This window comes from Phallusia mammillata, chromosome 5, assembly GCF_965637545.1.
Source record: "Phallusia mammillata chromosome 5, kaPhaMamm4.hap1.1, whole genome shotgun sequence".
Classification (NCBI taxonomy): domain Eukaryota; kingdom Metazoa; phylum Chordata; class Ascidiacea; order Phlebobranchia; family Ascidiidae; genus Phallusia; species Phallusia mammillata.
Window position 1 is genome coordinate 25,540,775 of NC_137256.1, and position 27,635 is coordinate 25,568,409.

A 27,635-nucleotide genomic window follows, 5' to 3' on the forward strand; every position below is an offset into this window, starting at 1 on the left:
ATAGGTTTAGCAATCCGTTTAATTGTCCCGTCATCGTAAAAATGTAAAGTTTTACTTTACTTGGTGTGTTGTTGCGTAGACGAAATAAGTATTAAAAACGTTGTTATGTTTCGTTTTCCTTTACCAACGACATTAAATTTTATGCCACTGGGCGACTAAACATACAACCAGCTTCAAACATTCTGGCAATTAACATATTTAGAAGCAGTCTGTACATGTATATAGCTGCCTACTTCATATAAATCCAAAGCAAATGTTTAGCCCAGTGGCTCCCAAACTTTTTCGGCAAATTTCTCCCTTAGCAGTTTAAACATTTTCATTTCTCCCTAATATACTACGTAGTAGATGCTAAACAGTAGAAAGATCGTTTAAAATTGGATCTTTTATTAACTTTAGAGGTTATATTTCCAGAGCTGAAGCGTCTATTTACAAAGCACATGTAAAAATTAAGGTCGATTTTCCCCTCAAGTTTCAAAATCCATCTCGTGGGAGGAATTCCTTCTTAAAAACAAGATGGCAAGAGACGTCTGTGCTTAAATATAGCTGCTAATTTCTTTTCATTTGCCCTCTCGACATAGAACTCAACGATACAAAAGCAAAATGTTTAATATTAAAAATGCAAGTAAGAAAATGAATCTATTTACCACACTTTACAGACAGTAACATGAAAAACAAACTTAAATGAGATGAAAACCAAAACATAATCACACATATGCATGGTTTGTCACAATTTGGTGTAAGAGTTATACCCACTTGTTCAACGTACTGGCATTTTCCTAAATTTTATTGTCTTTTTGACATGCTTTTAGTGCTACATTTTTATTAGTGACTTTTTTGTTGATGGACATGGTCTAAAAGAAATTCTATGTGTTGTTTATCTCACAGTGAAGAATGGTGCCCGGTCAAGTTTGTAATATAATATATGATATCTTTATGCACGTTTAATTTCTTGTTTGTTTATGTTGCAACTGTTTTGTTATACAGGAATGATTTTATTCATTAGGACCAACACATAAAGACTAAGAAATTTGGTCATGAGAAATGAACAAATGTATTGGTCACTTGCTCATTGGTTTAATGATACATTGCATGATTTTATTGGAACATGTTAGTTTACTTCATAACAAAATGAGATGAATAAGGGATTTACTTTAGTCTACGAACTTTATCTTTCAGAAGGGTAAGACACAGTTTTGTCACACAATATATCAGAATTCATTTGTAAACCAAAAAACTTGCTATATTAAAAATATTTAAAAGTAGACGGTTTTCAATGTTAAGAGGTTCGGAAGCCCTTTGTGAGAAAAGTCTTGACAATTAGGGACGATTTATTATTTTTTGCCAAGTAATGCTAATATTATTAGAAGCCAACAAAAGACTTTTTACAAACCATTTCCTCATGTGTAAGCAGGTTTATGTCGCACGCAGCCACCACTATTATTTATCCTGTCACTACCTCTACATGTATACAGGAAAAAACATACAACACAAAGGGAACAAAGGAAGCAACAGTACGATATCACTGCATAAAAATATTTATCGACGCACAGTGTAAGCCAATAACCCTGTGGAAACTAAGCAAAAATATTAAGGCAAGCAAACTATTTGTGAGGAGATTTCTTCTTGTTCTTCGCCGCTGCTGCTTTTTCCGCTTCAGCTTTTGCTCTCACTAAAATAAATACAATTTTTGCTTATTTACATGTAAATAATGGTAGAACTAGCGCTAGACTACTACGAAGCTGACATGTGCAGCATACACGGCAGGCAATGGTGCTTGTGATTCGACTTTTGACAAGTTCACCACTGAGCCTGTACAGCTAAGTTGGTAAAGCGCCAGCCCCAAAACTGTTGACAAAATTTTTGACATTTCTAATAATCATTTACCACTAGGTGGTAGCAAGTTTCAAACATCGCACTTACATCTGTTTATTGAGGGAAGTCTTCGTGAGTTGTCGCCACATGCATCTCTCTTTGACCTCATCAAGTGGGCTTTCCACGACTCCTCGCCGGGTAGGATATTGTGATGACACAATGGACAGTGTTCCTGCTGACCTTCATTCATTGCTATGGAGATGATCAAATTATTTTAGGCTTTATTCTGAGAGCAAAAGTAAGCAAACAAATTTCTGCTTGGCTAAGTTAGCAACACCCAAGTATGCTACATTATATAGATAAAGTCATCTGATAACATTTTCATTTTTAAGCCAGTTAGATGGGATACTGTTGGCATTTTTAAAGCTCATCCGCCCTTCATTAGGTCTTATTTTGGGTACTTAACGAGTTGCTAGGCACTCTCCACACTGCAGAGGTGTGTGGTGAGCTGGTTTAGTCACCAACGACCCGACTATGAAACAGGTAGTACAGTACTGAATTACATATTTCCAGTAGCACGCAGAGCATGTCCTGACAGAGTAATGTATTTACTTTCCATAAATAGGATAGTCAATTAATTTTGTGGCATTTTTTTTTTAATTTCTGGTGAAACCCCATTGATGGCATAAGTTGGTGCTGAAATCGCTACATTACAGGATGCAGAAGTTAACAATGAGCCTGTATAATATGTATTGGCTGCTTTATGTTTCTAAAACTGTGTTTGTAATTTAAAACAGTTTCTAATTTTTGCTCTATACTAGAATATCAAAAGCATGTGCTTTCAGGAGTAGTATGAACTTTCAGTTGATCTGTTTACAAGTCTGTACAATTTTTGCTATTCAATGATGCATTTAAGGACCCCAACCATCCCACTGGAAGGACTGCTGTTCGACTTGTACATGTGAATATCAGAAGTGAGTATGTCAGCAACATTAATTTACCTGTTTACAGTGTTTACATCTCCTTAACATCAGACATTGTTTCCAGTAATGTAAATCTAAACCCTCCTCTGTAAATCCCTCATCTCTTTCGCCACAGAAAATACACATGCTGCAAAACAAACAAGGTAGTTGTAGTAAAATAGGTAAAGATGACATTTTTTTTTCTTGTTGGTATATTTTTCTTGGACAGAACAACAAAACAATTGATTTTTCGGAAAAAAAACATCAAACTAATGTTGATTTTTTATAACTTTGCATTAGAAGTAAGCAGCATTACACAAGCATGCTAAAAGCAGGTTTTGTGCCAAGTTTCAATACAGTTTTTGCATAAGCAAGTAAACAAATCAATAATCATACAAACACTTTTAAATATTGATCAATCCATACTGTGACCAACATTGATAATTGAACATCGTTCGTAAAAACCAAATGCAAAAAATTTGTCTTTAACCAGAATCAAATACAGCAGCTTAAAAATATTGCATGTTGTTTTGCAGTAGATCATACCATCATCAGCAATATTACAAAGTCTGCATGTATTTATCCTTTATGTAGTAGGTGTAAAAGTAAAGATAGGAATTGCATTACAGTACCTCATAGAGTGTGATTATTGCATTTCCACCAGTTTCTGTTTCACAGTTTAAAGATTGACACAACTTGATCAGATCAGGCAAGTGTTGGTAACAAAAATGTTTTCGCTTTATATATTTGCTACATATAAGCTCATTAGTAATTTGTTTTGGATCACATTTTTTGACCTACTTCAAAACGTCCAGCTATGTTTACAAACTTGTTTTAACTCACCTTGGTAAGTAAAAGTACAAAGTTCAGTTGCAAGGATTTGCCAGTTTTGTCATCTGTTCAAGTGTCAAGCAGAGATCTCCCGCTCTGCATCAAACTGACACAATTGCAAACCAGTGAATTACTCCCTTGAGGCTTCAATAGCTGTAGAATTTGGTCAACATTTAACACACACAATAACTTACTTAAGGCTGTAAAGGTAACAATTTGGTCTACTGAGCTGAAACTTTAAATACAAAACGAGAAACCCAATACAATCAATTGTTTAAATTTTCAACACAGTAGGGCTTGTATTTCTGATCTTATGGACCAATAACCTAAAAACACATATTTAAGGGGTGAAAATTCAGTGAATCTAACTAAAAGTTACTAAGTACACTACAATATGTAACAATGCACCAAACAACAAAGTAAAAAACTCCTATATCATGTACTTTAACAAGTAGAGCTGTTCCAAAAATTCACATTTTGGGGGCCTGTGCGTGATCGGCACAGTAATTTAAGGTCAAACTTTGGAAGGATCAAACTTGGATAACTAACTAACATCAGTGTAAATTTAAATAATGTGAAGCACTCTTTCTTGACCAAACATGTGGAACAAACCAGTGTTAGACAAAAAAAGAAAGGATGCCCATAACTAGGTTTATAGTACAATTATTACATCAGATTATATTTGTGGGTGAAACTTCAACTTACTGGTGGTGACAAAGATTCATGCAAAAGGCCAGTTGCTTTAAACTGAAATTTCCTCTAAAATTGCAGCTAAACTTTCATCACTGGTTGGCGCTGGTTAGTAAACAATCTACAAAAACATTAGAGGTTTATAAATTGCTGTTGCTACCCTGTACCCCAGTGGTTCTGATCCAGGCCTCCTTTGAAAACAAACTTTGCATCCCACATTAATCTAAAAAAAAACAGGTCTAGGTTAGTGTCTGTCAACAATATCTTGTTTCCATGTGTGACATTGTTAAACAATATTGACCAAATCAGGAAATCATTTTTTATCTGTCAAGGAATGCCAAAACTTATGCTTTTCTTTTATCTAACCCACTGGACAAGTCAAATCTTTCCCTGGTTGTTAACCTCTGCTGCAGACAATCTTAATCGCATGAATAGTTTAAAGTGAAATATCTCAGTGCAATGAATGAAATTATTTTACCTCAATATTGTCCACAAATGTTGGGATTCTTCCCCAAGTGAGCATCACAAAATCATTAGATGAAGACTTAGAAACAGCCGACTGCAAAATATTTTACATGTAAAATTAATCACAAGCTAAAAAGGTGGTTTTCCTAAATATTTACATTTTATAAAGTGTTTTTTCTATTTAACGATTTACTATACACAACATTAGACTTCCTAACATAAATGTTGTTTTTTTTGCAAAATCGATAGGATCTCCACACACGTTCATAAGAATTGGTTATGATAAAAATAGTGCAAGTATATTTAGATTCTGAAGGACAAATTAGTAGAAAGCATCAAGCCACATTATTAACCTGCAAGTTTTTTTCATCCACAATTCTCCAATACCCACTTGCTGGAACGGGTAGGGCTGTATTTCGTGGAATCCAATCTTGGATCCTGAAAAAAAAAGTCACACACACTGAGTGTAAATATACTGAAGGGCATAGCAGATAAAATTTGTTGTTTTGCAGTAGCTCATACCATCATCAGTTATATTACAAAGTCTACATGCAGGTATTTAGCCTTATGTAGTGAGTGTAAATGTAAAGTTAGGAATTACATTACATTACAGCACCACACAATATTAAACATATGAAATACATAATGGATATTATCACAAAAGAAGATTACAATAAATATAATTAAATTCTGTCGCAGTTATGTTTTGATTAAACACAGTTGAAAGAATAACACAACTTGATCAGATCCGTATTATCTTACTATGTATGGAGTTGGGTAGGATTTATATTTTCTACATCTTGTGGTAAAGTTTTTTTCTTCGCTGATGACATCAATGTGTTGCAAATATCCTTATATTCCTTGTGTTGGGGTTTGAGTTTCGGTTGTGGGCTGGAGAAAATGGTGCAAACAAATAATATATTTGAAATGTGGCTGAAAATCAGCTGCTTAACTTGTTATTTGGTTTTATGTGTTACATACAGTTCAAAACTGAAAAAAATAACACAAACTTTAGCTTGATAAAAAACAAAACTGCAATAGAGCTTGTGTGAAGAGAATACATTGTGTTGTAGATGTTTCTAAAATAGCTGTTGTGAAAATTAAAGCAAGCTGTGGCATAACAGGGTGAAGAACAGATAAGATAAGTGTTGGCAACAAAAAATGTTTTCGCTTTATGTGTTTGCTACATATAAGCTCATTAGTAATTTGTTTTGCATCATTTTTTTCTTGGCTTTTTTAAAAAGTCCAGCTATGTTTACAAACATGTTTTAACTCACGTTGGTAAGTGAAAGTATAAAGTTCAGTTGCAAGCAGCTGTTTGATGTTTGTGAGTTTGAAACATGAAAATGTGCCATGAATTCGATGAAGCTTTTGTGGATTTGCTTTTCTAAACATAAAGATTATTAATTTAAAACAGCAATAATCTTGTGCTCACAGAAAATGGCAAACAATACAAACAGTACAAAGCTTTGTATGTTAAAACTAAAACACTCCCTAATACAATTGGTCTTGCTGTTGTTGTTTTTATTTCAAGCCCCAAATATTCTTAAATCCCTCTACCAGTAAATAAGTGTGTAAATAACATGTGACATCAGCACATAAAAAGGGAACTAAACCATTGGAGGTACTAAATAGTGCATGATATTACATGGTAATTAGTTTTAATTGAAAAAACCAAAAGCGTTGACAGTTAAAGCTATTCGGATTGAGGTGAGTATTTGTAATTGAAACAAGACACAAAAAGGACAAGAAAACTGTTTTTTACCTGCTTCTTTAGCTCAATTATGTCGACAGGAACTTCTTGAATGTGGAATATTTCAAAATCGGAAATTGTAGCCTGAAGAAAGAAAACAATTTTGTGTTGATGACTCTTAATCTGTTACTTATGTGCAAATTAATGGAAACAGTATGAAACCAAAGTTCAAACATATCGCAAAAATGAACAACCCACAAAAAATCTAGCTGGTTGTAATTTAAATCCAACCCCTTATATCTGCTTCCTAATAGCAAAAGTTTTAAAGGAGCATGTTTGTTTTTTTGTTTTAGTTATGACCAGTCAGCTAAACCAGCTTCAACATGGAAGCTATCAAAAAGTATAAAGACAATGTAAAGTATGGTTGAGGGTTAAATTGTCAATGCTTGGATGCATGGAATTGGGGTCATTTGGTTGTCAAAATATCAATGAAGCGTTGAATTGACCGAAACAAGAACCCTTTAAATTGACCAAAACAAGAACTCAAATACCTACTTTGCTTTGTTGTATCGGTCCACTTTGACACAAAGAAACTTGCCCTGTTTGTGCCAGTTCAGTCGGATGTCAGAAACATTGAACAAGTTTTTAACTCAAACTTCTTTCTTGGATGGAATTGTAAGAATTGTGAGCGAGCTGGTATCTTGTTTTGCTCGGGTACCCAGAAAGCTAACATGTTGGCCAAGGGTGACCACACAAACTCGCTAAAATTCAAGAAAAGCTTAATACTGATTTGCTATGTTTGTTCGAGGTTACCAAAAGCTTTGATACACACCTCACTCCATCAACTGGTATGCTCTTTTTGTCCAAAAATCCCATGCTCTGTAAACAGTACGTATGAACATTAAAGACCAATAATACAAATCTTTCGATAAAGGTAGAAAATATATGAAATTTTGCATGTAAATTATTATAATGAATTGTTTAAAATTGTTGAGTGCAGAATGGGGGTAACTACTTTGTTTTATATATTGTGGTTTTTAATGTCAGTTATTAGTTTTTTGCTTTAGCTACTTACAGGAGTTTCATAGACACTATAGAACAGTTATTATTATGTTTTTTTCTTTCTTTTTTTGTTAATTTTTTTATGTTATAACAATTTTTATTAGCTAATGAAATCTGATATGGGAAAGATCGCTCAAACTTTCTACATTACTCTGCAGGTTACAAAACATCATGTCCAGTTTGAACATGTAAAACACAACATTAAGGTATGTAAAAGATTTCATTACATACTTAAATATCGGCCACTGCCTGTCATCAGCTCCAGACATGTCGGCATGGAAACCCCTCTTCTTTGTGCCAGTAAAAACTTCCCATATTATAATGGACTGGGCATCTTCACTAGTTCCTTGTTCCTGCATTGGGCTGAAAGTTGCCAAGTATCTGTAAAAAACAACAAGGATATTTTGTCTCTGTTTTGTTTTAGTTCGGCTCACAATCCTAAAATCCAACCAATTTTAATAAGCAATTAAAGCACTTGCATAAAGAACAATGAATTGTATCTTTATTTTACAGGTAATTGTAGCAATGCAGACTTGTTAAAAAGTTAGAAAAGTGTACAAAATCAAGGATATCCTAAATGTAATACTGTCAGTTCAAATATATGCATGCTGCTCGGGTATGTTTTAAACTTCGAAGCTATAACTGTACATTAAAACTCAAGAAGTGCACTGCAACATATTTTATATATGTATTATTTTTATGTAAACTTTGCACACATTAGGTAAAATAAAAACAGGGTTCCCGCGCAATTTTTTCGTTTATAAATTCCATGACCTTTTCACACTTTTTCAAGAAAAAAATCCCAAATTTCCATAACGTTAAATCGAGCAACTCCCATAGTCAAACTAGTAAAGAGGCTTTGGTATATTGTAGCTGATTTACCATACTTGCAACGAATATACATCTGTTACATAATTTGAAATTCCAATAATTTGAAATTCCAGGAACCCTGTGAAAAGCTCTTTTTGCATTTATAACTTTTCAAGGTCTAAACATAACATGCATTTGCAGCAATAAAATCACACCAATAGTTGTGCCAGATGTCCATTAAATATGGGATGGTGAATTGTAAAAAGATTGTATACACCAGACATTAATCATTTTATTGAACAAAACAACATAACCAGAAAACAGGGCCAGGCATAAATCTATCTGTAGTGCAAAATAGTTTACTGCACCCTGATCTATGCTAAAGACCACTTCTCACCTTTCAGATGGTGAAAAGTTAATAAGTTGGACACCAGGGTGGGCACATCTCTGAATCTGCTTGAAGTGTTACACATGATGTAAACAGTAAATTTATCAATGTATACCATTTATTGTGATAATGATATAATAATGCATGTTTCGCCACCCCAAAATTATATTCCACAACCCCAATTTAGGTCGCGACCCACAGTTTGAGAAGCCCTACTTTAGGTGACCACCTTGAGTATGTTTCAGTCCACCTCTTAAAAGTTTAAAATACATATATGATTTTGATACTGCTTGACTTGGAATTGCCATTTTGCACAATACTAACCATTTTTTATGATGTCTATTAGCAATGTATGCTTATTGCATGACAACAATATTGAGATTTTTGTGTTGGAATGCAATGAATTATTTTTGCTAAATATAATTTTCCGTCAAAAATGTTGTAATTATTATTAGATAAAAACTAAGTGCAATGTAGCTAACATTTTTCATAATATTTCCGTCATTATTTATATTCATTATGGGGCGTGCAAACCAGAAACAATTTGTCATACCTTCCTTTCTTCAATAGCAACTGGTTCTGCAGCAGTATTGAGGTATATAGCAGTCTCTTCATAAATTCTCACCACCTTCATAAATTACACTAAACTGGTCATTGCTTTCCTCCTCTTCCAAATAGTAATGCAAGTTGGCCTACAAACAATGCAACACTCAGCAGTTGTTAGACTTATATAAATCACAAACATGAAAAATTTCATGGAAGGGGACCCATAATAACAAATCCAGTTGCTTTCATTTACCCTTGTTCTCACATTTTACATACAGTATACTATGTGCCATATCATGCTGTATTTAGCACCACACTTCAACTTTGACACATTAAACATTTTTTTGCACAAAAATAAGTAATACTAGATTTTTCTTCTAATCAATTAAATTTTTTTATCCAAAACACATCCAAATTCCCCCAGTTAAGAACCATGCCTTGATCAGTTATTTATCTTTTCACACAACCACAGCATTGTAAGGGTCCGACAAACTTTCAAGGAATCCTTATCACCAACAACATCAACTTCCCGCTAAAGTTTGTTTTTTCTGTTCCAAGGTCACCTGACCTTGACCTCCAGAACCCAATCAAACATTCACCGGAGGGCAGGTGCTAAGGGATATTAAACATTTCACATCATATTCTGTAACATCCAAATACCTTCATCAGGTTTTCATAACACTTTATAGTACAGCACACAAAACAAGAATAAATGCAAAATGTTGTTTTTACATCAACGTTTCAGTTTTATAACTTACACTGGGTTGGCAGTGTACCACTAGATGGAGCACTTGTGGTTGGGGAGGGTTGAAGTTGCTCACTTCGAGGTGTGATGGGATTACCAGGAGGGAGTGTTTGGAGTTTGAGGGAGCGTGATTGTGTTGATGATCGGATCAACAACTACAGACAAAACACAAAATTAATAGGAACCTGAGATCAAAGTAGGCTGCAATGTATTTTGCTCATACCACAAACAAACAGATCATAATTAAAGAAACTGATTAAATAAGCTCAGACAATAAAATGTACAATTATTAAGACCAAATAAGCATTTAAAGCTTGACATCAAAATACACTTAGTTTTTCAGATTTCCTATAGATCAAAGATAGCCAGTCTTTTTGCATATGTAGGCCATAGACATGACATTGTGGAGACAGGTTGCAATGATGCTTATGCACTGAAGGCAACTTAAATTAAGGGAATTTGAATTCGTGTTTGTTCGATGTAAATAGTTACACCCAACACAACTATATTACACAGTCCTGATGCAAACACATAAAATACTGCCATCGTTTATAACAATGCCTATTCCTAGCAACTAGAAGGGTGGCTTAGCACATATTGCCCTCGCACATACAGTATAGCATATTTTGAAACATTAATATATTTCCTACACTTATTTATATTGGGTCCCATATTAGCCATCGTCTTTTATAACCTTGTTTGTTTCTGCAGGCAAAAACTCATGGGTCCCCAAACATGCAAAGTTGTATATAATGCATTTCAATAGATAACAATGAGTAAGTAGGATAACTAATTGAGGTTCAACACACACAAACTTAAAAGTAGGAAACCACAATGACTCAATCAATAGTATTGCAAAATGTCAGTCCAATGTCCACTAGGAAGTGTTTTGAGTCAGGGAAGGGGACCCATAATTACTATCAGCATTAAACTTAACAACTTTTGGGTATAAGTGAGATACAAGAAACAGTCACACTGCTGTAGCGAGCGAACGATTGTCCACCCTTGCTTTAGTTGACAACAGTGATTAAAACACAAAAGGACATGCAGACTACTGAGTTTTGGTTTGGCAGCAACAAAGAAAGAAATGTAAACCTCCCTTACACATTTCTGACAACTAATAAAGCTTTAAACCAACCTTTAAACTGGTCAGTTGCAAATACCTGTGTAATGGTGGTAGTGGATGGTTGGCAAATCTTGTGGCAAAATTGGTCTTTTACTGGCAACTGGTTCCATGCAACCACTCCTTCCATGGAAAGCAGAAGGTGTTTCGAAGCAGTTCTCGAAATCTCCACTAGAGGGATGGAGCACCTCGGATAACACACATTGTTCTCGAATTCTCAACTGGGGATGAACATAAGTGGCAATAAGTTTTTTCACAAAGCAAAAATAAACATTTACTGAAACTAAAAGCAGTTATTTTATCGCAACAAAGTAAACCAGAGAAAAGAGAACCTCTGTGTTCACATGATAAATCATTTGTTATATTATATGTCTCTGAAACTGTTAATTCAATAACTTTCAAGTAAAAAACTTACACTTCTCTATGACAACAAAACTGTGAGTTGCCTTTCTGAACCAATTCTGTAAACAACTTGTTTCACAGAACTGGAATCGAATTTCATTATTCCATTGTTCTCTCCTGTCATTCATTTTAGTGAAAGTACATCGTTTGTGTGGACAAACTTGATTCAGCGACATTGAAACATGCATTTCCTACATATGCAGAAAAGTAACTTACAACATTATCTCATAATAGTGGTGAGTTATACAAAGATGCACAAAACACTACTTACTTTACTATAGATCACATGCAAAAACTTTTTTTTTGATCAGGTAACGTAATTAAATTTTTCAACATGTTAGGTAAAAATATTAACGGCTGGCCATTAAACTTGGTTTACTGACACAAATTTTTAATCTTTTGTTTGGTAAGATCAGTAATAAATATACAGAAATAGAAGGGTGGCTAAGCGCATATATATTACCATTTTAAGTTGCCAAACTTCACTGTGTCGCAGGTTGGGAAGTTCAAGTTTTATTTCAGTTCCAATCTGCCAAGTGTTGATAAACTTCATGAAGGGAATTATACCTTTAACAGAAACTAGAAAGGTGGCTTTCTGATATACACCCATTTTATATATTCTATACGATATTTACCAATTTACTATACACATCATTTGATCTACACATATGATTGTTTTTGCAAGCAAAAACGAATGGGTCCCCACACGCATGTTTGTGCGGATTTACAGTGAACAAACATCCTGGTTATTTTAAGATTTTTAAGGAAAAACCTAATCAACTTTGGCAATAACCCAACTTTAAAAGTTTTGTCCGTATTCTTTTTGCATCATTATTGTTATATAATTACAAAAAAAAACAGTAAATAAAAACGGGAAAAAGACTTTTAATATAATCTTTGTCCTTGATATTGTCGTTCAAGGTTAGTTTTTAAACACAATTTTCCAAAACTGAAAATGTGCTTGATAACGTAATATAACGACATAGCATGCTGTGCAAAAACAGCTGATTTCTAGTTACCGACACAGACTGTGTCGTAAAACGTCCGTCCGGACGTCAAGCTCTCCCGCTGCATTCACCTGCCTTTATCGTAAACAAGCGAATTACTTCCTTGAGAGTTGATACGTCTATCTGACTGACAGTGTACACATATTATGGGCTATAAAGTAACTATTTGGCCGATTAGGGCAAAATTTTAAATACTGAACGATTAACCTACTGCAAACAATTGTTTAACATTTCCGCACATTAGGTCTTGTATTTTGGGCCTAAAACTTATTATTTTGGGGTTTAAAGGGTAAAATGGGTGAATCCAATAAAAAGTTACAAAATTCTTTAGAATAGCTTACATTGCACCAACCAACAAAGCATGAAACCCACAGATTATGTACTTGGGTCAGTACAGCCGTTTTTATTTTTTTTCGTTTTGGGGGCCTGTGGGTGAACCGCTGGGTCGTTTGGGGTCAAACTTCAGGAGGATCAAATTTGGATTAATAACTAACATCTGTCCAAATTTGAATACATTTAAAGCACTCTTTCTTGACCAAACACATTTAACAAACCAGCGTTAGACAGAAATGAAAAATTAGGGGTTTAAGGTGTGAAAGTGGGTAAATCGAAAAAGAGATACAAAATTCTTTAAAATACGTTATATGGCACCAAACAACAAAGCATATCACTCAGAGATGCTGTACTTCAGTAAGTATAGCCGTTTATAAAGAAATACGTTTTGGGGGCCTGTGGGTGAACCGCTGGGTTATTCGGGGTCAAACTTCAGGAGGATCAAATTTGGATTAATAACTAACATCTGTCCAAATTTGAATAAATTTGAAGCACTCTTTCTTGACCAAACACGTATAACAAACCAGCGTTAGACAGAAAAAAGAAAAAAAGAAAAAAAAAATACGGACAAAAACAATATGTGTCCCCTTCTAGAAGGGGACCCATAATTATTTATTATCAGTGAAGTACAGACAGAAACAAACAGGTCACCATACAAATAGTTTCTGGTGTCACACTTGGTTGAAAGTCCACACCTTTGTGCAAGCAACCCTAGATCACATATACTGCACATGATGAATTTAACCAATGCTGTAAAAAGTCATGTTTCTATCACATATATTTAAAAGATAAATAATAAAGAAAACAAACACAATTCACTAAATCTCTTGTTTATTTTGAGTGTACAGTATGAATAATTTTACTATAGTTTCCTATAGTACAGAAATAACGAACTAATCCACATTTTTTAGTCTATGATTTGCCACATTTGAATGCTTTATCTAAAAAAGTTTATTTTTTTTTCAATATACTGCATTAGGCACAATGCACCAACCAACAATGCATGAAATTCCTAGGTCATTACCTTAGTAGTTCATGACTTTTTGAAGTTCAAATGCACAAAAGAAAAAAAAATAATGTTTCCATGTTTTTTAACCTAGTTGGCAATAAGTTACTATGTAAACTAGAGATCAGAGAGAAAAACTACTTGTCATTGGTTCATGTTCGTGTTTGCTAGTGTATTGTTTTCTAGGATTAAGGATCAGTTCAGGTTAAAAATATATACATTTTCATGCTTAAGTTTTGTTACAGTTCGAGCAAGTTACCCTGCTTGAAACGGTTTGCATTTTTTCAATCAGTTTAAATCTCATTTTGTTAAATTATAATTCTACCCATTATCTACACAGCCTTTATCGTACTCCAAAACACTTTTAATATATAACACCTTATAATTAGTTATTTTTGACACACACAATAGCTATTATCCCACATAGACTACGGTATGTTATTGTAAACAATTTTATGGCGGCTATTACAAAATATAATAAAAGTTACCTGTTCAGTTCTGGTTCAATTTCTTAATTGTTGATCATCTTTTCTTGAAGCAGTTTTTATTTAATTGTGTGTCACAGTATTCTAAAAATAAGAAATGGTACTGTGAACTGTAAAAAACAAACACTTTTAAAAACATTTGAAAAAAGTTTTAAAAACACCAACATCCCATATAAATAAATACAGTGTTTAATGATTTAGTGTAAAAAAAAGCAATTTCGCTCATTGTTACGCAATGTTTTTGGTAGATTTTGTTCAATTTGACATTAAAAACAGGATACTAAGCATCCACACCAAAAAACAAAAACAATGTAGCTTGTTTAAAATACTGTTTTGTGTCTGTTTGATTGCTGGAATCTTTTGTTACTGGTATAATATTGCTTGTAACAGTTACAATGGTTTACAGAATATATGCCCTGGAAATAAGTAAACAACAAATGTAAAATCTCGAACGCCTAAAAACATGATGCTTTGGGACTTTGCCCTTTGCTTGTATACTTTTCTATGGTTGCATATGCATAGTCTTTGTTACAGAAACTAATCAGTTATATCACTGATCAACACAACAAGTCTTTTTATCTGCATGTCACACAAATTGTATGGAAAGTTCAAATTGAATATTTCGCATATATAGGGTGATTTTTAACATTAGGTATGATATTGCAATCATGTACTTTATAGTGCTACCATTTTGCTGAAGCATTCATGGTATCTGCATTACAGTGTTAGCTATAAATTTAAACTGTTTTTGCATTTTTTTGTAAAAAAAAGGTTGTTGTAAGAAATGTAGTTGACATAACTTTATGGGTTCTTAATATTGACCTGACTACTAATTCAGGATAAAATCAGTAAAGCCACCAGCAAAAAAATGTGGTAATGTTCTATTGCTTATTGGCTTTAACCTTTTACAGCCAGAGCATCAGCCAATATGTCATAATACTCAAGAATGTTACACTTCATGTTTACAAGAGGATAATATTAAAGCAAACCACAAATTTTTAATTAAAACATGCGTGTTAATAATTAAATGTATTTTGTCTGTGTGCTTCAATGTTTATAAAAAGCGTAGAATATTGTGTTAACATTTTAAATTGCTGGTGCGTTGCTGTCACAAGGAAGTTTGAAAACACTTACCGAAAACTTGTTACTTCACACAAACCGCGTGTTTCAAACTGCATTATTAACTAATATGCTTTCCTTCATAAACTATTTAAAACAGCTGTTAAACAAAGAACATTAACATTTACAAATTATTTTTATGCGAGAGACCGAAACGCTCGTTTGCAAACTCGAGTTTTATTGTTGACGTTTTAAGATTTCTATGAACAAGACAAATCGATTTAAAACAACAAAAAAACAAAAATTCAGGGCAGCTTTCGAGCACCAAAACAAACGTGAGTTATCAAGTGATTAGTTCTGTGTACTAGGAATGTTCTCCCATAGGATCGCAACCGACCGCACATACAACAAGGATGGTCGATTGAATTTGCCTACATCGCATGTAGCCTAAACATGAGATAAAACGTAGGCCTGTAGGCTTAGAAATTTATGACAAAACCTCAGCGATGTGATCTCGTACACATCTGCGTCATCGCGTTTTAGCCTTAGGCAAACATTAAAACGGTCGCGTGCACAAATAATCAACTCTATTCAGTTTTGTGCATTTGCGGCAGATGAGTTTAGTTGAGTAGAGTTTATTTGGTTTAGCGAAACAAGTCATAGCGGCACAAATTATCACAAAGCCAGAAATAGCTGCGCAACGTTAAAACGCGATGGAGCGGAAATCTACAGTATAAGCTTACTTTAAACTGAAATGTAGTAATTTTTAGGTCAAATAACAGAATTGTTATAGTGGCGATTAAATCATTTGCAGTAAACAAATGTAAAAAACTAAGTTAAAACAATTAAAATGGCAATAAAAGGGTTATGTATAAATAAATGGAGAAAAACAGAAACAAAAAATAAAATAAAACTAAAACGATTGAACAACTGGATTTAGCTTAGCCTATTTCGTCTCATGGCAAAAGGCCGCTTCAATGTAATGATTTCCCTGCAACAATAACAAAAACTCACCGACGGCAGCAGTTGGCAGATTTCAGGATATAACATATGCAAAATTTAGCAGCACTTGCGCCTAAATTGTTACACCAAAAGATGCTGCGTTTGTAACTTATAAAATAAAGGCTTGTGAGATTTTAAGAAAACAAAACACTGCATACGTTTGGGTGTAAATTGTTAACATGGACAGTCAGTTGAGGTGGAGATGACAGCATGTAGCGCTGCCCGAACCAGTGTATTAGTAAACCAAAACCAACAAAAAAACGTGCAACGCACATGGCCAAGGTGTCGGTAAAATTATGGCGCGGAATGGTTTTAAAATGAATAAGTGGCTTATGTAAGGTGAAAGAATGCCAAAGAAACTCTACATTTAGTCCCCTTAGTGAATTAACAAAGTACGAGAATCTAGATTAGTGTGTAAATATATAACTCCTGTGAGACAAAACGCAGTGACGTTCGAATTGTCTTGTGAAACTGGTATTTCTGTGTGTTAATAGCGGAGCCCTCGTTTTTGCAAGTAGCCTACATCCTGGCAGTTTACTTGTGTACAAACATGATTGTGTATTAACTTTATTACGGCAACGAAGCAGTGCATACCTGATAAGTAATATCATAGGCTTCCTTTTTGCAAGCACACCCTGTTGTTGTGTTGTGTACAAACACACTTTTATGGCGAGTTTATAACAGCAACAGTTTTGTGCGCTTAATTTACACCTTGAGTGTTACCAGGCTAAAGTTGTTGAAAGCATGTCGCAGTAGTAGAGCTGAAACCTTTCCATAAAGTTTGCTCAACGTTAATGAAAGAAATACCGCGTTTCGACCTTCAAAGCCCTCGTATGTTGGTACATTCTGGCTTTTGAAGCGAATTCAAGCTTGTCTTTTTAGACAGCATTACAGGGATTCTTTTAGAAATTCAAGATAAAATAATTCAGATGATTTCGTTAACTATGTCAGGTTTTATAAGATTTTGTGTCAAATTTGCTACTGTGCTCATAGTTACATTCGGTGCATTCTTGTAAACCAATGTAAAGTCAAATTTAACACGCATGAAGTGCACTGGGTGTGTTCTGCTGTGGGATCGTAACCGACCGCACAAACCTGGCAGGGTACACTCGGTTGCATAAGGCAGTGGTAGAACCCGCAGGTTCTGCTGGCTAAATAAATCCCCGCAACACAAACGCAGTTCCTTGATTGGCAAAAGTGAACGACATGAATTTCCTGAAGTTGAAAATCCACGCTTTCACGAAACTTGCAGGATGTAAGGAAGTACAACGGGCTGTGAAGATTTCCTGAGTGACAAAGGTTTATTGAATTCGACCACATCGCATATGAACAAGTGGGTAAATGCCGGCCTACTGCTTTGGGAATTTATAGCAAAGCCTCAACAACAACGAGGGCTGTATTTGCTTAGCACGCAACCGAGCCATTGTAGCTGAGCTTTTGACGAACATTGAACGGTAACAATTATACACAAACATTACTCTGTTCGTTTAGCGAGTTTATAACAGCAACGAAACATCTGATGATTTACTAGTGTTTTGTGCGCTTGATTTACACCTTGAGTGTTACCAGGCTAAAGTTGTTGAAAGCATGGCGCAGTAGTAGAGCTAAAAGCTTTCCATAAAGTTTGCTCAAGTTAATGAAAAGAAATACAGCGTTGGAAATTTTCGACCTTCAAACCCCTGGTTTCGAAGCGCATTAAAGCGCGTCGTTTCACACAAGCTTGCACTTTACAGACAGGCAAGGGCGCTTTTATATTCGGCGGCAAATGTGACTTGGAACTTACCTGGGATTGTTTTAGAAATTCAAGACAAAATATTTTAGCTGTTTTAGTTAACTATGTCAGGTTTTATAAGGTTTTGTGTCAACTTTGTTTCTGCTTATTATTTTGTTAAGCGATATAATTGTTTGCACGTTTGCTCTACAATTTGTAAATTAACACACATTTTTTTCATAATATGAGAGCAAATAACATAAGATATTCAAGCTAATAATAGACTAGTGTTTCACAGAGACATAACCTGTACATAACAGTGGTTTTGAAATATGTATTCAAGCAAATATGTTGCAAATACAGCGGCCTTGTGTCCGTGTTTTGCAAACCGTAATTAAGTTGGAACATTTGTTGGACGTTGTTACATCCCAATGGCAAAAAGTAACTTTTAGACTGGAGGTTAAGTTAATGAACAGGAATTTAAAAAAGGGTTTACCGCGTTGTAAATGTTCAATTTTGCAAGTACACCATGACAGATGAACTGAAATTATGTTTATTTAGCGAGTTTATAACAACAAGTTAGTAATGATTTAGCAGCGTTTTGTGCGTTTGATTTGTACCTGAGTGTTTCAAGGTTAAGTTTGTTGGTATGACAGTACATGGTGTAACAGAACCATCAGGTTTAGTTATAAAATGTGTCTGTCTGAAGCAAATATAAATGTATGGCCAGTATTATCTTGCAGGTAGAACACTAACAAACTGTCGTCGTCAAGATTTACCACATTTTAACTTAATCATTTGCTATATTAACTTTAAAGCTAATTAATGGTGCTCTTTAGTTAAATCTTGCTTCAGCACAAGTACATAATTAAGCAGGAACGAACCTTATATAGACAATACAGTAAGGTAATTTAATTATTGTTTTATTGTTTAAATCAGTGGTGCTGAACCGAGAGCATATTTTCAAAATGTTTCCAAATAATGACAAGAAGGCTTTTTCAGCAAATCACACGCGGAATTTACGAATTTCACGGGTTGTCGTTACCACATATCTAAATTGCTAAACGGTTACTTTCATTTTGAGTGCTTTTGTGCGAACATTTTGCCCTGCACATTTTCGCGCTCATTGTGCAAAAAACTTGGCAATAGTGGAGTGCCGTATTCGCTTATTATATAATCGAGCCATTGTAGCTGAGCTTTTGACGAACATTGAACGGTACCAAGTATACACAAACTTAACTCTGTTCGTTTAGCGAATTTATAGCAGCAACGAAACAGTTCATGATTTACCAGTAAGCCTTTTTACATGAGCGAATCGAATCGTATCGTTGATGCGCATTGTGTGACGTCACGATTTCGATTCGCTAAAGCGTAAAATTACATGTCGCCGAACCGAATCGCATTCAATGTTTTCAACTTTGCGCAAAAACGATATGGTGGTTATTGTAAAGTGATATACAAACATAAGGTCGCTTAATTGTTAATTTTAAAGTATTTTTAGACTTTTAATCTATTCTTCCAAAAAAATATGAATTAATTTGTGTGCAGCAGCTGTTTGCGTCGAGTTTAGACATACCAAATGTATGAATTTCTTTATTGTGAACAGTTAAACTATCAGGAGTAGTTGGAAGAAACATTCAAAGGAATTTAAACAAAGGTTTACCATGTTAAAAATCTTCAATTTGCAAGTACACCATGACAGTTGAACCAAAACTATGTTTATTTAGCGAGTTTATAACAACAAGTTAGTAATGATTTAGCAGCGTTTTGCGCGCTTGATTTGTACCTGAGTGTTTCAAGGTTAAGTTTGTTCGTATGACAGTACATTGTGTAACAGAACCATGTGGTTTTGATGTGAAACAAATATAAATGTATGGCCAGTATTATCTTGCAGTAGAACACTAACAAACTGTCGTCGTCAAGATTCACCACATTTTGACTTTGCTAGTATCACATTTTAACTTAATCAGTTGCTATATTTACCTTAATACTAATTAATGGTGCTCTGTAGTTAGAAGTTTATGTTTAAATCTTGTTTCAGTATAAGCACACAAATAAGCAGGAACGAATTTTACACAGACAATACAGTAAGGTAATTAAATTATTGTTTTATTGTTTAAATCAGGACTACTCAAACGTTCTTGCTCTGCGACCCCATCTGAAACAGAAATTTCTACGCGCCTCGTTGAGTTTTAAAATTAGTGATGTAAAAAAAATACTTTGAATAAAATTAGTGATGTAAAAAAATACTCTATTTTATGTATATATATACTATCTAATGGCGCCTAGAAAAAACCTAGATTATTTTTTAACTTGACACACAAATAGCTTTTATGACGTCATAATCTAAATTGTGACGCTTGTAGTATCTGCTTTTTCGCATTGTTTGCACACAATAGGAATAAAAAGTCCGGCACGTATGGCTACTTGGCTGGTAGTACTCTTTAAAGTTCCACAAAACGTGTTTAGAGCAGTTTGAAAATCAAAAAATTGGCAAAGGAATGTATGTAAACAATAAATGTACGCATGTATACCATTTATTGTGACTGACGTAATAACCCATAATGTTTCGCGACCCCAAAATTATATTACGCGAACCCAATTGGGGTCGCGACCCACAGATTGAGAAGCCCTGGTTTAAATCAGTGGTGTTTCCTGATTTAAACAACATAGCTTTTTCAGCCAATCACAAGCGGAATTTCCGAATTTCTGACGGTTTTCGTTAGTTGTACGTCACGTCTAGATTGCTAAGCGGTTACTTTGACGGGTTTGACTAAAAGTCTGAGTGGGCTAACTAGCCTGATTCCACGACAGGGTTTCACCATATTATACTCACATGGTAGTCCAGCTATTGTTACCGTCACGCCTTATTAAAGCTGCACGCATGTGGGATGTGTAGCAGATGAGTTGAGTGCTTTAAGAGCAAGAAAAAGACAAAAACTGAGCTTGTATGATCGTTTTTTTGCACCAACCTTGTGTTATGTTACTAAGTTTGGTTGTTATTGTGCTGTTGGAGAGTATTTAATGTAGGTTTAATCTTTTTAGTCCGTCTTTAAAAGGGTTGAAGCCGCTTAAGCCACATCATGGTGATTTTACCTAACTTATAGTTTATTGCTGATGTTATAAAGTTTATTGCTGATGAAATTAAAGTCTGGTGAAACTGAAACTTTCCTATACTGGCTGCATCTTTGATAAACTAATGCACAACGACTTTGACCGCGTACAGGAACTCTGGACAGACCAAAAGTCAAGCTTGAACGAAGGCCATATTTGTTTCAAAGTTACTCATTTTAAACTGTCAACAAAGGGTAGATTTAAAAAGACCGGACTATGATCATTACAGAAAGTTAGAATATGCAAAAGTGTGCTGTGAAGCAAAAAGTTTATTTGAAGAAGAATTCAAGGCGCCGAACAATTGCTAGACGTTATAAACTAAAAATGGTCCGGAAGAAAAAGACAAAATGTTATGATAAGTAACATGAAGTTGAAGAGTATTTAGAAGGTTTTGTTTTGTTCCAGATAAAAAATAAGTTGACAAAAGGAAGCAAAATTGTTAGCAAGTTGCCCACTATGCAACAACAGGGCTAACAACTGATTTCTTCAATGGAGCAAAAGTCTGGAGGTCTAATTACTTCCTTTATCTGAGTACCTTCAACTTTTACAAAGTGTGTGCATTAAATGCCAGACAGAAAGTTTTGGCCAGCCAACAAGCTGGATTTTTAGTGTATTGCAAAAGTTTTATGATCCACTGTATCAAAGTTTCCAAAATAGGACATGCGATATTCTATAAGTTGATGAGGGTAAGGAGGAAGGAAAAAATTTGGATTTTTTGTGATTTTTTGTTTACTTTATCCAAAAAAACTCTTTTCTAAAATGTCCCTAAGATCTACCAAGCAATCAAAAGTGTTAAGAGGGGATCTGAAAAATTAATCAAAAACCTTTTAAAGTGTCTGTACTTTCTGCACATGTGCTTTTAACATATTACAAACTATAGAAACACTTAATTTTCAGGTTATCTTGTTAACAATAATGTTACAGCTAACAGTAGGCTACTGTGAAAAAAACATAGTGAGTGGGAATTATAACGCCAAGTGATTTACCGAGGCTTGAAATTAAGATTTTTAAAACTGAGCCTGTAGATTAGTGATTTCCAAACTGTGTGTCGCGAAAGATTTGCTTTTTTACCGTGGAAGCTTTCCCTGGTGTTAAAGACTTGATGATGAAATTTTGTGTGTATGGCAAATTTAGCTCATATTTTTATTGGTAATGAAAAGCATTCTTTACCCACCACAATAAAGTTGAAAATTATCATTCTTAAAACAACTTTTGTTATGTTTACCTGCGAAGTGTGCTGCAGTAGAAAATTTTAGTTATTTAATGCGCCGCATGACTAAAAAGTTCGAGAACCACTACAGTGTATACAGTGCACAATGATGCGAGCTATGTCAAGGTATCATCAGTGCAACTGATGACAAGACATGTCATATTGACTAGTATAGCCATCTAATGGCCCTCCAGTTTGTTTGAAGTAACAGGATTCCCTAACAAAGATTTGACACTGGCTGTCTATAAGTTTTTAAAATACACCTTAAAGAGTTTGTACAATTAAAAACTAAAAACATTTTAATGCGTCTGCATACATTAATCATTAAACCGAATAAGTAAAAATCTTTAAAACAGACACAGATTTGTCGCCAGCGGCTTGTAAAAAGTAGCGGTTTACCACAAACATCACACAAAACTCCAGGCGAAGTGCAGTGTCAGTCATGCATAACCCAAATGCGCAAGATAATAATAGAAACGGGAGGAAAAGAGGAGCTGGACTACCATGTTAGTAGAGGCTGTTTTTACAAAATATTATTTCGGACTGACTTTATCGATGAGCGTTTGAATTAGCCTGGCTATCAACACTGTGTATCGCAAGGGGGCTAAACTATCGTCATGGTTGTTTGCGGAATGCCTGTAAATTAAGAATGAAAAAAACATATCCTATTTCTATCCCTAAAAAGGAGGACACATTGTTGAAAAGAACATCGAAAAACCTTTGAGTTCCACCAAAAATTAAAGGCTTCAGAAATTAGACGGTATACAAGAGTTTGGATAAAGTTTAACGTTTATCACAACACTAAAATAAGCTTGTATTTTCAAAAAATGTAAAACCTGAAATCTTTAAAAAGTAAGAGGAATATGTACAAAGGCATAATTTTTACATATTTATTTTGTAAATGAGACATTCCTTAAAAAGGAGGACATTTGGGCTCTTTTTATTGTCCTTGAAGGACAACTTAGTTTTTGTCTAAAAGGAGGGCATGTCTTCCTAAAAGAGGACGTATGGTAGGCCTATTGTTTGCGGAATGCCTGTGAATTGTAAATAAAGTAAACATGGCTTGGATGATTGTCGATTGGAAAATGCCTGACTTTGGTGATTGTCGATTACAGAGGTCTTACTGCGTAAAAGGTCATAATTGAAGCCCTGACTTTGGTGATTGTTGATTGGAAAAGGCCTGACTTTCGTAATAGTCGATTACAGATGGCTTACGTAAAGCATCATCACAGAAGGTCTGACTTGTTGGGTTGTAACGCTTTATTTGGGTGCCCTTATTGACGCAAAGCGCCACATAAAGTAATGAACAACAAAAACACAAAAAAGCATCCACAAAACGCACTTTACCCACAAAATACGGAACATAGCAACTTTTTGGCCACAGGGTTTTGTGCACTAAATTTGTCTTTATAAAGTCGAAACAAACATTCTTAGGATTTGAAATTAAAACAAAACATCAAAAGCCAAAAATAATTGCTGAAAATCAACAGTGTTTAAATAATCTCCTTGCTTGGGGCTTGGTTTGGGATAAAGTCAAACTAACCAGCACAATGTAATAGGAGGTAGCTCAAATATATCCAGTTAAATCAGCAGTCTATAACTTACTACCTGCTGAAATCAACAGTGTTTAAATAAATTTCTCGCTAAAAGAGCTTCGATGCTTATTACACATGTCGGTATTATACATGTACACACCACGAGGCAATTTGTTCACAAAAAACATGGCATGATCACAAAAAACATGGCAAGCAGGCAATTGAAATCACCCAACAGAAAGTATTTGTTATTTCGGCTATTGCGTCACAGGACAATTGTTACGTTTGCCTGACGCACTAAAATCCACACCGGATGGTAAAAAATGACGTAACACCATTGTCTATTAATATTTTTGAGGCCTGACTTGGGTTATTGTCGAATTGGAAAGGCCTGACTTTCGCAAATGTCGATTACAGATGGCTCACGGAGAGCGTCTTCAGAGAAGGCCTAGCTTGGATGATTGTTGATGTCTCTCAGTGGGTCTCTCAACAGATTCTCAATGGACCACTAGTGTAAATAAATAAAAATAAATAAAATTATTGAATTGAAGTAAACTGAAGATGATTGCTTATACCAGGGGTGTCCAACCCGCGGCCCGCAGGAAGGTTCTGAGTGGCCCATGGCGGTATTTTCGGAATGACTTACATTATAATCTTAATGGCCTACGTATTCTATGGCGAACTTACATTGCGAGAAATTGGCATTTATGGTTGCTTTATTTCTTTTTTAATAGAGCAATACACACTGTTTAAACTACTTTTATTGCATCACAATGCAAATCGTTACGCATCACATTTTTTACATTATTACGTCCACAATCTTACTCGTGCTTCAAGAGTCAGTCAGTCAGTAACATATCTTGCTTTAATGAGGTTCATATGATATCAGAGACTCGAGCAAAACCCATTTAGCAGTGAAATTTTTCTAAAGTTTGCAGAGATTATAGATTATGTTAACTAGAAAACGGAAAGCAAGCACCGCTAACAGAATAATCTAAGAAAGGTGGACATGTGAATACTGTTTTGTAGATGTCGACAATAAACCAATTTGCCTGGTATGTAATCAACCTGTAACAGAATGCAAAGAGACATTACGTCAGCAGACGTTCATCAGCTTATGATAAATATCAGAATGAGTTTAGAAAAGATAAAGTGAAAGAATTAACAAAAGTTCTTCGTGGACAGCAAATGTTTTTTTCGGAAGTTTCTTTGCAGCAGGAGTTGGTTGTGAAAGCGAGCTACTTGGTGGCAGAAATAATAGCAAAAAATCATTTGCAGATGTAGAATTTGTTAAGGAATGCATGGTCGTGTTGCTGATGTCATATGTCAGGAAAGGAAAGAGACATTTGCTAAAAAAGGCTGTCAAGACAGACCATTGCAAATTATACAGAAGAAACACTAATTGCAAAAGCACAAACATTTTCATCATATTCTTTGGCGCTGATAAAAGCACCGATGTCAAGTCTATTGCTCAGTTGGCACTCTTCGTGTGAGGAGTTTGCTTCGCATTGTACATCGTCCATCTCACCGAATATTGCCAAACTTGTTAGAGATAAAACAGTGACAAACTTCACGTTGAAATGTCGCCGTGTAGTAAAACTTTTGTTGACTTTATTGTATCTTCGTATGTTTGTTGTTCATATAATTGTAAACAAGGTTACAAATCCTAGTAAATTTATTCTGGGAATCTTTCCCTATTCTATTGCCATTGTCGCAACGATTTCCACCTTTCATTTTATAAATCACAAGTTGGGGAAATGTTTATTTCCAGGCTAAAATCAGTGTTGACAGTGTTGTAAAAACAAATTAATTTCGCTAAAAAGCATCTTCAGTGTCTAGAAAGCAATAAAGGGATTAAAACCACCAACGTGGTCACGCAGTTCCAGGAACACTTTTATGGAATAAAAAATGGCATAGCAACATAGCAAGATACAAACCCCCTGCATATTGTTGCAGCTGATGTTGTATCGCTATATCCCAACATCAAACATTCCCTCATAAAGTCTTCGCTGGAAAATGCACTAAATAACCACTCCACGTACTCTGATAAGGTGAAACAGAATATCATCCAACTTACAATCTTTACTGTTACCAACGTGGTCACGCAGTTCCAGGAACACTTTTATGAAATAAAAAATGGCATAGCCACCGGCGACAACCACTCAGTTGCTATCGCAAACATAGCGATGCTTCACATCATTTCTGGAATCACCCCAGGGCTGTCTCAAGCGCAAATCTTCAAGAGATTTATTGATGACATTGTTTTTATTTGCGTTGGTAAGACTTCTGCCAAGCGAATTATTCATGCCATCAAACATCAATTTGCGCGATTTGGGTTAAACCTAACTCTGCGCACGTTACACACAAACGAAGACAACAAGAGATTGGAATTTTTAGATGTGCTTCACAGAACAACGCCAGCACATCCCTATCGGTTTGTAACGTGCAGCACAAAGCCAACCAGCAACAATCGTTTGTTTTTACATGGGTCATCGCACCATCCGCCTGCAACTTTTCGGTCCATTGTACGGGGTGAAGCGGTTCGGCTAAGATATCTTAACCAGTTGTATGCAGATTACACAAACAGCCTGGAAAAGTTGCAGTTAAAGGCGAGCTGCTCGGGTTTTTCCAAAAGAATGACTGCTGCTGTAGTTGAAGAGGCAAAAGCTTGGAAAGATCAACGTTATGAATACAGAAGGCATTCCAAGAACAGTACGTGTGTAAAGGAAAGAATAAAGAAACTCGTTTGGGCCACGGAATTTCCAGCGCTACTGCACCTCACAAATAAAGAAAGGGCACTTGAACCCAACTGTATGGTGACATATAAACGTCCACCCTCCCTACAACAAGTGTTTTTACGCCGTAGGAAACTTGCTTTAGGGCGACTAAATCATTGCGCCCCATCAGGATGCTACCCCTGCGGGCATTGTGCTCTATGTGGCAACCATGGAAACCACAAAACCGACATGGTTAAAAATACCGCATTTCTGCAAACCCCGATGCGCAGATTTAAGATCTTGCAACATCTGACATGTAAGAGTTATGGCATTTACGTCGCCACTTGCAACTTATGCCAAGAACAATATGTAGGCCAGACAAAGAATCGGTTTGCAACTCGGTGGTCGGGTCACCGCGCCATTTGGGCGAAGTTTGACACATCGCAGCGCGATGATGGGACGGCGCTTTTACACCATTATAAAGAACGACATCCAAACGAGTTTGCGAAAAAGCCATCAATTGAAAGTTGCTATTGTGTCGTGTTTGTGGAACAGCCACGTACTGCTGATCTGGATTTAGCCGAAGACAAGTGGCTAAACAAAATCATTGCGAAAATAAACATAAAAAAATGGTTTTACCGAGGTGTAAGTGACGCGTGTTTTTTCCTTCGCCCTTTACGCTTTTACGTCTTTATCTTTCGTGCGTTTTCTTATCTTTCGTTGCGTGTCCAGTCAGTTAAGTCTGTTGGGCTTTCAGTTGAGGATTGATTGTGTGTGCGAAGAACAATTAGCTATTTCTATTTTTAATCCCTTTTATTGCTTTCTAGACACTGAAGATGCTTTTTAGCGAAATTAATTTGTTTTTGCAACACTGTCAACACTGATTTTAGCCTGAAAATAAACATTTCCCGAACTTGTAAACAAGGT

The 27,635-nt window shown here is 35.2% G+C and overlaps 1 protein-coding gene and 1 pseudogene across 19 annotated transcripts; one reads left to right on the forward strand and one right to left on the reverse strand.

The window, feature by feature from the left end:
- Positions 1 to 588: 588 nt before the first annotated feature.
- Positions 589 to 15,648, reverse strand: LOC145228656 (eukaryotic translation initiation factor 3 subunit B-like). Of its 19 annotated transcripts, none has more exons than XM_080093900.1 (22): positions 15,495 to 15,644; positions 14,364 to 14,444; positions 11,993 to 12,058; positions 11,543 to 11,720; positions 11,168 to 11,348; positions 10,018 to 10,159; positions 9,267 to 9,405; positions 8,723 to 8,781; positions 7,747 to 7,896; positions 7,286 to 7,332; positions 7,009 to 7,214; positions 6,526 to 6,597; positions 6,038 to 6,147; positions 5,523 to 5,651; positions 5,114 to 5,198; positions 4,774 to 4,854; positions 4,311 to 4,416; positions 3,618 to 3,758; positions 3,407 to 3,524; positions 2,814 to 2,922; positions 1,921 to 2,064; positions 589 to 1,669 (listed from the first exon to the last, which is right to left on the reverse strand). In XM_080093900.1, exons 7-10 carry the CDS (start codon positions 9,345 to 9,347, stop codon positions 7,287 to 7,289), a joined length of 336 nt encoding a protein of 111 aa, XP_079950026.1. In that variant the 5' UTR covers positions 9,348 to 9,405; positions 10,018 to 10,159; positions 11,168 to 11,348; positions 11,543 to 11,720; positions 11,993 to 12,058; positions 14,364 to 14,444; positions 15,495 to 15,644; the 3' UTR covers positions 589 to 1,669; positions 1,921 to 2,064; positions 2,814 to 2,922; positions 3,407 to 3,524; positions 3,618 to 3,758; positions 4,311 to 4,416; positions 4,774 to 4,854; positions 5,114 to 5,198; positions 5,523 to 5,651; positions 6,038 to 6,147; positions 6,526 to 6,597; positions 7,009 to 7,214; position 7,286. The 19 variants fall into 19 exon arrangements, with proteins under 19 accessions (XP_079950026.1, XP_079950032.1, XP_079950031.1 ...); XM_080093906.1 differs by having other exon boundaries at positions 3,618 to 3,701; positions 11,993 to 12,096; XM_080093905.1 differs by having other exon boundaries at positions 3,618 to 3,711; positions 11,993 to 12,096.
- A 9,430-nt stretch (positions 15,649 to 25,078) lies between these two features.
- Positions 25,079 to 27,423, forward strand: LOC145228602 (uncharacterized; annotated as a pseudogene).
- The last annotated feature ends 212 nt before the right edge of the window (positions 27,424 to 27,635 follow it).

Coding starts and splice junctions, on each gene's coding strand:
- LOC145228656 (XM_080093900.1), bottom strand. CDS start 9,347: ATGAAGGTGGTGAGAATTTATGAAGAGACTGCTATATACCTCAATACT. Junction 8,782..9,266: donor TTGCTATTGAAGAAAGGAAG/GTATGACAAATT, acceptor TAACACTTCAAG/CAGATTCAGAGATGTGCCCA. Junction 7,897..8,722: donor AACTTTTCACCATCTGAAAG/GTGAGAAGTGGT, acceptor TGTTTTTTACAG/ATACTTGGCAACTTTCAGCC.